We start from the raw sequence: 14,801 nt of genomic DNA, 5'->3' as shown, positions 1-14,801 counted from the left end.
GAAGATCTTCTGCCGGAGTCCTCCAACCTGGTATGTGCAAGCCGAAGGGTCTTTTTATGTGTTTGTACATGTACACTTTTTTTTTATTTTTCTTGTTATTCTTAAACTGACATAAACACACTTAATTTACATAAATAAAAATTAAAAAAAACAAAACAAAACAAAACTGGAGATTGAGATACAAGCAATTCAGTGCTTTGATCTCCTGTTTAGCATGGAGCGAATGTCTCTGGGTCAGTGTTCATGAAATTGCTGAAATGTCTGTGATATTGCTAAATGATCCAGCGCAGAGCTTTCCATCTTATCCCGAGAGAGAAGCTGTATAGTGACTCAATCAGTATGTGTTTGTCAGTGCAGCACAGCTTTAAAAGCAAATACACAAGCTTTATTTACCCATCAACCTTCTTCAACAACAAAAAAATGTCACCAAATCCACAAATCCACAAGTTAATGATAAGAAAACTCTCTGGTAAAGAGGATACACTTCCTTGCACAGTATTTTTGTCTTGTTTCCCAGTACAAATATCTAAACACTCTTAAATCAAGATACATTTACTTGAGTAGCAAAATGACTTAAGATATTTTGTCTTATTTTCTGAAAAATGTCTCAGAATGTATCAAGGTTTTGCTTTGAACATGGTCAGAAAAATCAACTTAATTGAAAGGGAAAACAATAATTTTTCTGACCCCATTGGCAAATATTTTTTCTTGTTTTAAGCAAACACTCACTTAATTTTTATACATTAATAAGAAAAGACAACTTCTTGTCTAATGTCATTTCGCTTCTATAAAATTTGAATTCAAAGGGATAGTTCACCCAAAAATGAAAATCCTGTCATTAATTACTCATGTGTCCCTCATGTGGATCCAAACCCGTAAGACAATATTTTTTGAAATCATATTCTTATCATCCATAAAAAACAACAAAAAAACAACAATCAAAGCCCAAAAAAGTAAAAACACAATCAATAAAATACTTATAACACCCTTACTCCAACAATAAAATAAAGAAAAAATAGCGACTTATTCAACAGTTTCTTCTCTTCCGTGTCAGTCCAATGCATGCACGTGAATGTGTGGCGGAATCTGACACGGAAGGGAAGAAATTGTTGAACAAATTCATTATTGTTCTCGTATTTTTGTGAAATTAGGTTGAACCACTGATGTCACATGGACTATTTTAACGATATCTCTACTACCTTTCTGCGCCTTGGAATGTTTCAGTTGCTTTGCTGTCTATGCAGGGTCAGAAAGCTCTCAGATTTCATAAAAATATCTTAATTTGTGTCCTGAAGATGAACAAAGCTCTTATGGATTTGGAACAAAATGAGGGTGAGTAATTAATGACAGGATTTACATTTTTGGGTGAACTATCCCTTTAAGAATATTTAGATATTTGTAATGAAAAACAAGACAAAACCACTGAGGAAGAGCAGTGTATGTGCTGTTATTAGGTGTCATACGGTTCTCACAGAGAACTCAATTGCAGCTCAATTACAGCATTTTTTATTGCAGGATGGGTTGAACTGTGCACTTCAGTGGGGAATTGCATTTTCATACATGTAAGACTACTATGACATTTCACGATTAAATGTTAACCGTTTTTGTCAGTGGTTAAATGCCAAACCCCACAGGCACCCATGATAAGCGCAAACCAAAAACACACAAAAAGTCAACGAGGTCCGGCCCCACAAGACCATATAATACCATCGGGCCGGACCTCGTCCCCCACAAGACTGTATCATTAGAGCCTCTATCTAAAGCAGAGTCATAGCTGTGCATTTTGAACAGGTGCATAAACACGACCAACATCCGAAAGGAAATGTGACGTTCTCGTACTCTCCCTCCCTCCCACTCATGTCTCAATCCCTTCCGGCCCCTCATTAGTCTGAGCATCATCACTTCTGGAGAGCGGCAGGCTTGAGTGGGTTTTCCAGACTATACGCCGCTCTCGTCAGGTTTTCATCATGGACGATTGGGTTTCCTGTCATACGAAGCCAGATATTTTAACAAAGGAACTCAGACAAGCAGATGTATTTGGCTGTGCTATAAGATGTGCTTGGCATGCCGAAAGCTTACTGACCTAAGATTTTGGCACAATGTATTCATCAAGGAGGCAGAAGCGTGTTGTTAATTCTCATCAACACAGGGCTGGACCGGATGAGACAGAAGGGAATGAGCACTAGAGGCTACACAGCTGTTCATGCAAATGTTCTCGCATGACCTTGTTTACTTGCTACTTCTTGTTTTGTTTTTTTGTTTTTTATTTGATTTGAACTTCATTTCCACAATCAGAGGAAATGTTAATCATGCCGTCATCATAAATGAACTTTTAACTTGTTTTTCCAGATACCATTTAATATCAAATATCAACTTGAACGATAAAATAAATCCAATACTGCTGTAATTGTTTCAGTGAATTTATCGGGAGATTTATTATAAAGCTGCCTTGTTGTAATCTACTTCTGCGCTAATCCTGGACTATCTGATGATACTGTAAAATGAAACGCACCCACAAAGATCTCATGTAAATGCGATGACAAACAGCAACCCCTTCTGATGATGTCAAAGCATTTCATTCTCTGGAGGAAAAGCAAGAGAAATGTCAAATGACTGAATCATTGCTTGGCCATCTGGACATTACTATTCAAACTGTTGTCAGGTTATATTAGATGTGAAACAGGAGTATGTGCAAAGTGACAATTCATCAGCTGTAGGCTCTAGCGACACTACCGTTTCGCTTTCAAAAGGCCAAATCAACAACATTTGTGGCGTCTGATTCATACAAAGTAAATTTCATTGCAAAACGGGGCGGATATTAAAAATGATGCACAGCTTATGACTTCTAAAAGCGACCACACTGGTGTTAATGTCAGCGAGTCGCTCCAAACAGCTCAAGGTAACAATAATTCTGCATGAAATCATCAGCTTTTAAGCTATTAAGGGTAGTAAGTGTTCTTTTATGCTGTCATAAACTAGGCAAAACAAACATTACAACCTGCTGTCTGCTTCAAAAACAAAACTCGGCAGAAGTACTGGAATAAAGATACCGTTTCACCTAATTGAGTTTGATATCAGACGGTGTTGCGCAGCCTCTCCTTGAGCTGGTGAGAAACTCTTCATTAACCTCGCGACGCATTACGAGCAGTCGGCTCGAGCCCCTTCTTGTTGACTAAATGACCTGAGAGACTGGGGCCGAGTGAGCCTAAATTGGCATGTATGCTGAAAGAGAGAGAGAGTGACTGGAGAGAGCGCAGACCTCCGGCCCGCAGCCAGACTTCAACTAACCGCCTTCTCAAAAGCAACTAATTGGTCCCCAGATTAAAGCAGGATCATTGAACTGGACGAGGCTTCTTATTAATTAGAACTCAAGACTGCGCTCTGAGCTCTGGCTTTTTATCAGTGCTGCTGTGAATGTAGTGGACCTGAGATGTTTTGGGACGTGTGTGCCTCCTAAGCGCTCCTTAACTTTTAGTTGTCAGTTTTAATAAGTTGCTGTAGACAGTGCAGAGGAGAACTTCAGACTAATTCAGTATTTCTCATCTCAGACCCTGTGATTGCTGCTGCTGCTGCTGGTGGAAGGAAAAGGGAAACACATTCAATATAAAACAATAAAATCATGATTTTAGTTCACTTTGATTCCCTTTAGACTTGTATTATTCCAGAAACAAGATTTTCAGCCAGGTTCCATAAAAGTCCTGCATGGGGGTCAATAAACAACAAATTTTAATACTTTTATTTCAGCATGGATTCTTTAAATTGATCAAAAGTGACAGTAAAGACACTTATAATGTTATAACATTTCAGTTTGAAATAAATGCTGTTCTTTGAACCTTCTATTCATCAAAGAATGCTGAAAAATAAAATGTATCACGGTTTCCACAAAAATATTGGGCAGGACAATAATTGATAATATAATATCATAACTGATAATAATCAGAAATTATTCTTGAGCAGCAAATCAGCATATTAGAATGATTTCTGAAGGATCATGTGACACTGAAGACTGCAGTAATGATGCTGAAAATTCAGCTTTGATCACAGGAATAAATTACATTTTGAAAAATAATAATATTTCACAATATCAATAATAAAAAGTTTGTATTATTTCACAATATTGCTGTATTTACTGTTTTTTTTTTTTTTTTTTGGTTTTTTTTTTGTAAATGAATGCTGCCTTAGTAAGCAAAAGAGACTTCTTTCAATAAAGTTAACTTATTGACCTCAACTTTTTTATTGATATTATAAAAGTTTCTTTGAGAATATAAAATATTTTCTACATATAACATTTTTTTTTTTTTTTTTATAAAAATGTGCTTTTTAAATGTTATTAATAAATATCATTGTAAAGTATATTGGGATGTCCTAAAGTAGGTTGGTTGAGAGTCTGGGTCGCCTGTGAAGGTTAAAGAACCCTGTGACACAAACACTTAGTACTATTGTACTAAATCTATATTGTATACACAGTAAACACACTACAGGAAACCATAGCTACATTGTAAAAACATCCCTATCTCATCTAATAACTGCAACGATTGACTCCATTCTATCGAAACAGGGGTCTTCGCTCATCTGAGCTCCATGACAGATGTAAATGGATGTTAAACTAGTCACTATAATGCATTTTTAAACAGGCACAACAGCAGATATCCAGACGAGCATGACGCTGTGCTCCCTCTAGTATTCATCCATTTATCACGGGCGCTTCATGAGCCCATCTTTGCCAGCTCAGAATAGCTGCCATTCATCACTGCTCAGTACACCGTGGTCCTTACGCGCGGATGCTGCGGTCCATCTCAGCCCATCACAGAGCCGTCGCGCCAACTGCATCAGCCTCCCGCCGCGCAAAACACACGCATGCACAGACTTTGTGACAGATGACAGAGCAACTTTAGTCCTGTAATAGAGCTCCTGAAAGCAGGGAAAATAGAAATGTCAACACTTTTCAATGATGTGCAGATGATGATGAACCCTGAACTGTTGCCCATCATCATATGCAGCACGTCCATTATTGCTGCAACTTATAACTGCAACCGTCAATTTAGTAAATGACAGGTTTCGCTTTTCTGCAGCTGTTGGTGAGTGATAGAGCATTGTATCGCTGAGATTATGGCCATCATTCAATAACTGTGCCTGCATGAGCGATTAACAAAAGTGGTCATTCTGCCAAGTGCCAATTTGAAAATATACAGTTCCCTGTCAAAGGATAACACATAATTAGTGTTTTCAAGTATCAGTGATTTAGTGTAAACATTGTGTAATTGAGTTTATTTTATATTTTAGAGTGATAACAGTAAGCATTTGAAAATCATTACCAAAACAAATAAATACTTTAAAAAAGCTGTGCCACTATTATTCATCTTAAATTTTTTTTTTTTTCCTGATGCTTTTGTGGTCATATGCTTTATGTGCACTATATAGCCAAATGTATGTGGACAGGTTTGGCTATTTTAGGCACACACATGCTTAAGCAGATTTTTCTATTTCAGCATGATAAAGGTTTAGTGATTCTGGTGTGTAAAGGATCCACTCAGCAAACTAGGATCCACTCCCTATTTAAAGTCTGGGGTGTTGGAATCAAACTTGAAACAAGCCCATATTGCTGGTCCACATGCTTTTGGCCATGTAGTGCATGTGGCACTGCTTATCTAGCTATTAATGTGCTTCCCTTTTTGCTAAAGGCCATTTTTCCCTTTGGAGCGATCACGCTCTGGATTACAATCAATCATGCTTGCCTTTACTTTGCAACCAAATCAGACTTGTCATTGCTTTTTCTGCAGGAGCCCATCAACATAATTACAACCATCTTGGTCTCAGTAGCCCAACTCGAACTCCTAAAAATGGTAAGAACCACATTCCTCATTTAACAGCACCATTTCACGAGTGTAGTCTTACTGTCGAGGGCTTTTCACTGGTTATTTGTGTTTGCATGCCTACAAGATCAGCTGGTGCTTTGAACAGGTCAATGGCGTTGTGCTTTTTCATCTTCATCACTACCATGAAACAAACCGAGGAACTTGATTTGAGTCAATGGTGTGGAGAGGACGCAATTTAAAGCCAGACATGCAGTGAATTGCTACGATTTCCTGAGCCTCTCTGACATGCTAAAGCTTATAAGTCTGACACCTGGAGCCTCACATTATATTTTTGTGACCTGAAATGAGACCTTTATAGCACTCTGTGTTCAATTCTTCAAAGCGCTATGCCGTTCAGTTCAGAGGACAGCATCCATTCAAACTCATGCCTCAAAACTATCATCATCTTGTTCCAGAATGTATTGTTGAAGGCATGAGAGCAGGGTTTGGGCTGTTGTTGAATCTTCCAGCTGATGTTGTTGTAATGCAAGGATGGAAAGCTTCTCACTAGTGAGCAGAAACGCTCAGCTTGTTAGCGCTGATTAAATCCCTGCCGTTGTTGAAGCACTCGAGTCTGGCTTGGGTTGGTGGAGGATGGGAGTCTAAAGATGGATCGCTTTCCCACCCAACAAGCTTCAAAGGCTCCCCAATGAAACAGTCTTTTTATGACAAATCCTGTTGTTGCACTCACAAAAAGCCGCTAATTCACTGCATGAAAAGAGATAATCAACCAATCTTGTTATCATTTCCTTATACAGTAGCCTATACAGCAGTCTCTCTGAAGCTTCGGTCAGCTCAGCCTGCAGTCAGCTTTTGTCAAACCTTTTAGTGTCCAAGCAGAGAGAAGTCTCTTAAGAGCCTGTACATTATTTGCAATTTGTTTAGCAACATATGCTATTAAAAAGAAATAATATTAATGGAATAACAGATAAATACATATTATACATACCTGAATATAGAACCATGTATCTGCTTCAGAAAAAACTATTTCAGTGTGAAACAGAAAATTAATTACGCTAAATCAAAGTTGTGAGAAAGGTCCCAATTAACTCTTAATAATCAAACCTCCGTTGAAGAGTATCATTACATATAGTTCAAGAACAATACACTACTGTTTAAAAGTGTTTTCTTTTTAGTATTTTTGTTCATCAAGGATGCATTAATTTGATCAAAAGTGACAGTAGAGGCATTTACAATGTTACAGTAGATTTCTATTTTAAATAAATGCTGTTCTTTTGAACCTTCTATTCATCAAAGAATGCTGTAAAAAAATGTATCACGGTGGTTTCTTTAAAAATATTGGGGAGCACAATAATTGATAATATAATATCATAATTGATAATAATCATAAATGTTTCTTGAGCAGCAAATCAGCATATTAGAATGTGACACTGAAAACTGGAGTAATGATGCTGAAAATTCAGCTTTGATCACAGCAATAAATTACATTTTAACAAAGTATATTCACATAGAAAACAGTTATTTTAAATTATAATATTATATATATTACTGTTTTTACAGTATATATTGGAAGAGACTTCTTTCAAAAATATAAACAAGAAGAAAAATCTTTTGAATTGTAGTGTATCTGTTTGAATATATACACTGCTTAAATATACAGTGCTCTCCAACCAGTTTGGAAATGCTGTAGGAAAGGTGGGCTTTTGGACAATACATAAAGCCTTGTCATTTTTTGATGACTTTGCATTGTAGGACAACCTGAACTCTGAAAATATATTTTATATATAAAAAAAAAAGATTTTAGAACAGGAAAAAAAAAGGTGGTGTGCTGGTACTAGCAGCTACACACCATGATGACCAGGCCACTGTTACTACCAGTATATAATAATAAAAAAAAGAAAATAATTTTTGTTGGTTTTCAGTGGCAATTGCCCAAAAGCCCACTCTTGATCCAAGAGCATTTCTAGTGGACAGAAAATTAAGTCAGTTTAAGTCAATTAAGGCAGTACTGCACACGTGCTCCACACGTCTCCACCATCCACATCACATGTTCTCATAGTTTGTCTGGTTACACCACACTGTTGCTGTGAATCTCGTCACGTTGTGTGGACCCTGTTCTCTACAGCTGGTGCAAATAGTCACTCTGACAAAAAGCCCAAATCAAAATGCCATTTCATGATGCTTCATCATTACAAGAGCACGAGAACACAAAGCAGCCCGTCCCCAACTCTATTTCATCTGCTCTCTCCACATAGTGCTGTTATTGAACTGCGTTCTTTTTCCCTTGAATTGACCAGCTCACAGATCTCTAAGGCATGGTAAGTTATCTTCAACATCATTGATTCTCAATCTTTCCTCTTCCTCCTCCTCCTCCTCCCTCCAATGAAGATGAATGTTTTCCACTTCACACACCACAAACAGCTGAACCCCATGGCATGAACTGAACATTGAGTGCAAAATGCTGTTGTGTAAACATTGCTCGTCCTTCGTATCTCCCCCACCCGTCCCGTTCCGTCCACCCACTGTGCGAGCGTCCCACCGGCTCCCTGGAGTGTTGTCGCGTCCCCTCCATTCTGCTGCGCTAGTCTCTGCCCTATTTTTAACCAGGGCTTGATCCTCAGCCTGCCCAGACTCAGACTGGCGTGACGGGCACGCAGGGGCCGCCGCACACATCACATCACATCAGTCACCCAGACCGCTCCTCCGTTATCAATGAGATGGCCGATCGAATGCCATTGGTCACCGTGGCACTGTGACTCTGGTCTTTTTATAGACACCTAAGCCCAGTACAGACGTTCCCCATCATCCCTCCTCACAGTAATGTCTTCCAACATGTCAAATGTGTGCAGAAAACCTGACAACAGAGCTTCTGATTGACAGTGGAGATGTTTGCATTTGTGATTTTAACTTTGCCCAGATAAAGATTGGATGGTTTGTTTTGTCTTGCCCACAGAAAGCACCCGGATGAACAGTATCCTCACCTCACAGACCGAGCCATACGACCTGTCCTTCTCACGCTCCTTCCAGAGCCTCTCTCACCTCCCCCCATCCTACGAATCTGCCGTGAAAGCTGACCTCAACAAATACTCCTCGCTCAAGAGACTAAGTATGTCCTCAGCTCTGCTAAGCATGATCTTTCTTTAGGGGTCTCGGGGCCGGTGACGCAGCGCAGAACCGGGATCTCATGTACACGTGATTACTGACACTTTAGCCTTTGCAAATATTGTTCTGTTTGCTTTATTTTTAGCTAAACTTTAAAAAAAATGTTTCGTTTGTTAACATAAGTCACATAGAAAAATAAAGTCTCAGTTGTGAGATGTAGAGTTGGCATAACAAAAAGTGCTGATGTAAGATACTCTAATATATTTATGTTCTATATTTTGTTAATATTAGTTAAGAATATTATGAAATAAGGTCTCATTTAAAGTTGCGATTGTGAGATACAGAGTATCAAATCATTTTCACTTCATGTAATTATGTTTATTGTAACATTTTAAAGTTAAAGGATCAGTGCGCAACACTTTCACAGCATTTTTTTTTTTTAGGTTCATGTTCATTTTTACATACAGTATACTAATAATGCATCATGAACGAACATAAATGAATAGTCATAAAAACTATATAACTTAGCATTAATCTAGATCATGAATCCTGAATACATTGTTAATTCAATTATTGTATATCATATTTTCTGTGGGTTTTTCTAGATTTATAAAATTCAGAAAGTGTAAATCTGGCCTGCAACTGGTTCTTAATGTGGGAGATTTGGCATTTTAGCGATGCACATTTGATGGTGACAAATGAAAAGCAATTGAAGAACGAGGCTCCTTCAGATCCCAGAAAGCAGTCGGACTGACAAAAGCTGCTCCTGCGGCGTCTTTGCCACTCCATCACGTCAATCAGCGAGTCTTATTTTCTGTCCGCTGTGCAAGCTAATCAGCAATCAACATTCGAGTGCGATGCATTGTTTCCCGCAATTGTGACGCCTGTGTAAATGCATTCATGCAGCTGTCTTGGTAAACACACTGGATACTGTATTTGGTTCTATATACGGAGTTCAATCACTGTAAGTGTGACGTAACTGTGGCTGTGGGGGCGTCTCGTAGGCCAGCGCTCGCGGCTCACCGCCGGGATCAGAGCCTTCATTTTATCTCATCAGGACTGTTAGTATGCTTCCTCAACAGGCGGCCATTACCCGCTACCACGGATTCGATCTGAATCTGATATCACTGAGTAAAGCTTTCTCGTGGCCTTAGCCCTATCGTATTGATTCAGTTAGTGGCAGGTTCTTTTGCTGTGTAATAAGGTCTCAGCTCATTATATTCCCTAAGTGAAGAGTAAATTCCCCCGAGGCTTGTGTAATTGCATAAAGAACGCCCCAGATCACTCCTGGCCCTGAACCCAGCCGAGGCCGGGGAAATTGACAGCCCCACTCATCTACAATTCTTCCGCGTCCTCCGAGCCTCCACCAGTGAAAACATGCAATCATACACTAAACTACTCAGGGCAGCAGACCCTCCTGTGGCAGCGCCTCCATCGAATCTCAGATATTTGCTTCTGAAGCAAGTTATTTGTTCCAAAATGCATACCAAATTCTTATCTATCTCCAGTGGTGCTTCACACTTACATATCCACCTACAAATCGTGTTGGATGCAGCCAGCAGGCAAGAGCTGAGCGCTGTGCCATTTCCATGTGGTAGAGTCCTGTTAATAATAACATCTCCAGCATCCTCCTCCTTTTCCTGATGTTTATTTTGCTAAGATCCACAAACCTTCAAAAGGAGACTTCTTTATGAAGAAAGATTAATTTAATCTGTAATCACCATAAACAGATTATGTGCCATTAATTTCCCCACATAACACAGTGTTCGTCCTTTCTCTGAGTTTGAGATAAATGGTTTTATTTAGCTCTTTTATCTCCTAACAAACTGAATCAAATCCCCTCAAGATATGCTGTTTCAGATGTCCACAAAAATAACTGCTACTACCTCGGGCAGTGAATTACTGTACAGTTTTTTTATTTTTCGCAAAACTCTCATCACAGTTATTCGATTAATTCTCACTTATATAAAGATTTGTGGCTCTAATTTTGTTTGATACACTCCTTTATTGCATTCACTTCAATATTACTGGGCTCTAAATGTGTGGAGAAATCTATCAAGTGTAACAGAGATCTCAAGGACATCAGCTCCCCCTGAATGTATTCATTACACCTCCAAGCAGAGGATAATTTCATTATTTCCAGTTCCAATCACGCAGTTCGTTACAGTACAGTTGCTGGCTGTCCGGACTGTCCTGAACGTATTTGTGTCCTGAAGCTCTCAAGCTGTGATCAATCTTGTAGACAAAAGTCTCTGTGATTTAAAGTACATTCCAAATCAAAAAATATTGCAGTACCAAACAAAAAAAAATCAATACACAACAATAAAAAAGTCCATTACACATAAATTCAACAAACCACTTTAGACATTCTACTAACTGTACATAGCTTTGCAACTACATGTTACCTAATGCCAAGTTCACACTGCATGATTTTCAAAGTCCTCAGATCACCATTGTTTTGGGGTAGCTGGGGTAGCATTCAGTTGCTGCTGTTCACATTGCATGATGGATGGATGGTCCGAAAAACTATGTTTCATATAACTCCTCCCCAAACTTTCCACTGCCCTGTATCTTGCTCTCTCTTTGGCTGTAGGTCATTGCCAATGTATTTTTCAGTCAGAACTCACTTCACACAGAAGGATTTTGAAGGTTAGTAGAATAAGTTGATGTGTGCTTGCGGATTTCCTTCTAGTCAGTAGTACGTCCATCAAGTGTAAGCAGTTATAAAGCACTACTGTCTGCTAGTTGACGTAGTTACAAAGTTACTTATTCAAAGTGTAACAAAAAAAAAAAAGTTGTATGGTCTTGGTTTAATCCATTGAGGATTCATTGATAAAAGTCTCCATATATCAGAATAGACTGATGGTTAAAAGGTCAGCTTTAAAGGAAAGTCATTTGAGAGGCAAAAGCAGTACCAGAAACTAACTTTTGCTTTCATATTGACTTAAATGCTCTGAAACCTTACACTGCTTGTGCTTTTACACAGCAGATAAGGACGTTGACGACTACTACAGCAGGAAGAGGCATCTTCCAGACCTAGCGGCAAGAGGAACTCTTCCCTTGCACATGATCAAGACCAACCAGGAGTCCCAGGGCAGCCAGCAGCAGCAGGCTCAGCAACAGCAGCAGCAGCAGCAGCAAGCACCCCGCCAGCGCCCCCGCAGAGTTCAGAGGGCCATGTCCCAGGACCGCGTACTTCCCGGAGCACAGCCACGCACGACTACCCCATGTCCCCCTATGGCATCTCCCCGTATGCTGGACGCATCCTTTCTGACGAGCAACTCTTGTCGGCCGAGCGCCTGCGCTCCCATGAGCGGCTCATCTCACAAGCACGCAATAACTCCCACAACCCCATCAACACACATAACCCCAAGAATGTCGCAGGAGCGCCTTCACTCTCAGGAACGCCTGCATTCCCATGACCGCCTCTACTCCCAAGACCGCCTATACTCACAAGACGCCTTTACTCCAAGATCCGCTGATCTCCCCCGACAAGATGATGTCCATCAAGCACTCCGGGTTTCACAGCGACAAGTCCATGTCCAGAGCCATATCCCACACGGACGTGTTCATGCCCACCACGCCTCTTCTGGACCGCTACAAGATGACGAAAATGCACTCCCATCCCAGTGCCTCGAACAACACCCCGCAGAACTCTGCGACCATGAACCAGACGGCCTCCAAGAGGCAGGTCTTCGCCTCGCGCCGCACACAGACAGTGGAGCAGCTGCACTACATCCCGCAGCAGCATCACCATCACTACCGCACAGGGAGCAAGACCGAAGTAACTGTTTAACCGCGCGCAAAACTCGCGGACAGTTGAGCCACAAGGCCAAGCGACAACAGAAGCGTCCAAGAGCCAGACTAGACTCGGATCCGGTCCTTTCCAGCAGTTCTCCAGGGACTGACCCAACACCAGCTACTCTAGAATCAACACTGAGACATTTCTGTGTGCATATCCAATCATTTATCATGTGTTTGTTGACCACTAATAAGGAAGGACTTACAGATTCTGCGTTCGTAAGGGCTTTGCATGGGGACTCGCAGAGATCGTCAGTAGAAAGAACGTACGATGAAAGGTATGGACATGGAACAGAACTGAATAAATATATACATAAATACAAATACTGTTTGTTCTTCCAGTCCTAGTCAATAGCTTTAGAGGTTCTCATGATGTTTGCGCACTTCTTTTGGTGCCTCTACAAAAACGTTCCATTTCAGTGACGAAGTGGTTTTGTGGGTTAAAAAGCACAATCAAGTAAAAGTTGCGTTTCGTTTCAGTCTGTTCTGTTCATTCATTTGGTTGGTGATGGCTAGCACGTATCAGTTTGTTCTTCAGTTAATGGCCATTAATTGTTTTGTGAAGATGATTGTAAATAAGCTCCTTTGGCCACAGTAAATGGACAAGTCTGTTCTGGTTGGCAGTTGTATTATTGTAGTTTGATTTTTAGAGATTCAAGACTTCAGAACTATAGACAACCCACTAACCCAGTGTTGGACCATTTAAAGTAATATGATACTGTATTTGTGTCCTTTCAAATGTGTTTGTAGAATGGGAACCAGGCGAATGTTGATGGGGGGAAAAAATACAACTGTTGATATCTGGCTGTAGACTGTGTTGCAGTGACTCACAAGACAAAGGAGTATTTTATGCTTGTTGTAGTAGCTTCAAATAAACCTTCCTTATTTTTCTAAACATAAAAATGAATGTGAAAAAAGTTCATGTGCCTCAAAAGAAAAAAACTGAAATATGTGAAAGAGCTCCAGTCTAATGGTCCATGATATAGAAAACAGAATAAGATAAACCATTTAAGTAAAACAGATTCTGACACAACACAAAGAAAAGTTGGTATATCTGCCTAGACCCTGGCGCTCAGCACTTTACCATGTCACACTTTCAAATCTGAACGTTAGCATGGATTTTAGAGTACACACTCTAAGATCAAATCTGTGCACATTTTTTAAATGCTTATAAAAGGTTCGGAATGGCAAATGATGACAGAACATTCATTTTTAGGAGAACAGCCCCTTTAACCTTAGAGTTCACCAGCTTTCTCTTTAGAGTTTTGCTGCAGACAACCTTGACTGAAAGTTTCAGGAAAGCAGCTATACATTTTTAAATGGTTTTTGCTATATTTATAAGTCATGCTACAGTTTAAATCACCACATCTTCCCTGTAGAGCTCTCATGCAGAGCCAGAAAAAGCCAATGTGTCTGAAAACTAACCAAAGCAACCAAATATGCTTCAGCAACTATAGGTGATATATTGGGTTATTTTATTTATTTTTTTGGACATGTGAATTAATACCAGCTGCTCACATACCAGCCAGAGCTGCAGAAACCTCCTTTAAATTCATTGAACTTCAGGGGTGAAAATGCAATTCTAACACACAAACAAAGCCTTTTGCATTTACATTTCTTATTTGCAAAAGCTTTAGGAGTGAGACGGCTTCGTATCTTGGTTCCTACAACCCCAACCCCTCCCCCCAACCCAGCCACGTCTTCCCTATCAGCATTTAGATGAAAGTATGACACTTAAATGGAGTCTGTGTAGCAGATTGGTTGATGTAAAAGGAGAAGCACGAGGTGAGCGAAAGCTTCCACTGTGCAAATGGCTGCTGACTAAAACATTGGTCCCATATAAAATAATGAAAAGCCCTCTAGGTCTCCACTTCTTAGAGCATGAACAAGATGTCTTGTTCAGCCAAAACGCAATGTTTCTTACTAAAATTTTTATCCCGGTCAGGGTGAGGTATAAGGCAGGCTCTCCCTGCACAAATTTGGAACATAATTCGTTAATTATTTACCGTCTGTCTGTCAGAATGGCCAAGCGCAGAGACGAGAGACGGCTATTTAACCACAGTAGTTGGGAACGCGCTTCTG

At 39.9% G+C, this 14,801-nt stretch overlaps 1 protein-coding gene across 1 annotated transcript in view; it reads left to right on the top strand.

Moving 5' to 3' along the window:
* The window catches only part of LOC109059645 (protein shisa-6), a 47,543-nt gene extending 34,051 nt beyond the window's left edge, over positions 1-13,492 (top strand). Inside the window, 7 exon segments of the mRNA XM_042734900.1 lie at positions 5,781-5,843; positions 8,114-8,134; positions 8,770-8,922; positions 11,905-12,129; positions 12,132-12,291; positions 12,293-12,379; positions 12,381-13,492. Of these exon segments, the coding sequence (XP_042590834.1) occupies positions 5,781-5,843; positions 8,114-8,134; positions 8,770-8,922; positions 11,905-12,129; positions 12,132-12,291; positions 12,293-12,379; positions 12,381-12,714 (1,043 nt within the window). The 3' untranslated portion in view covers positions 12,715-13,492.
* The last annotated feature ends 1,309 nt before the right edge of the window (positions 13,493-14,801 follow it).

The sequence above is a fragment of the Cyprinus carpio genome, chromosome B12 (genome assembly GCF_018340385.1).
Source record: "Cyprinus carpio isolate SPL01 chromosome B12, ASM1834038v1, whole genome shotgun sequence".
In the NCBI taxonomy this organism is placed as follows: Eukaryota; Metazoa; Chordata; class Actinopteri; order Cypriniformes; family Cyprinidae; genus Cyprinus; species Cyprinus carpio.
This window is presented reverse-complemented; position numbering and strand designations above follow the sequence as displayed.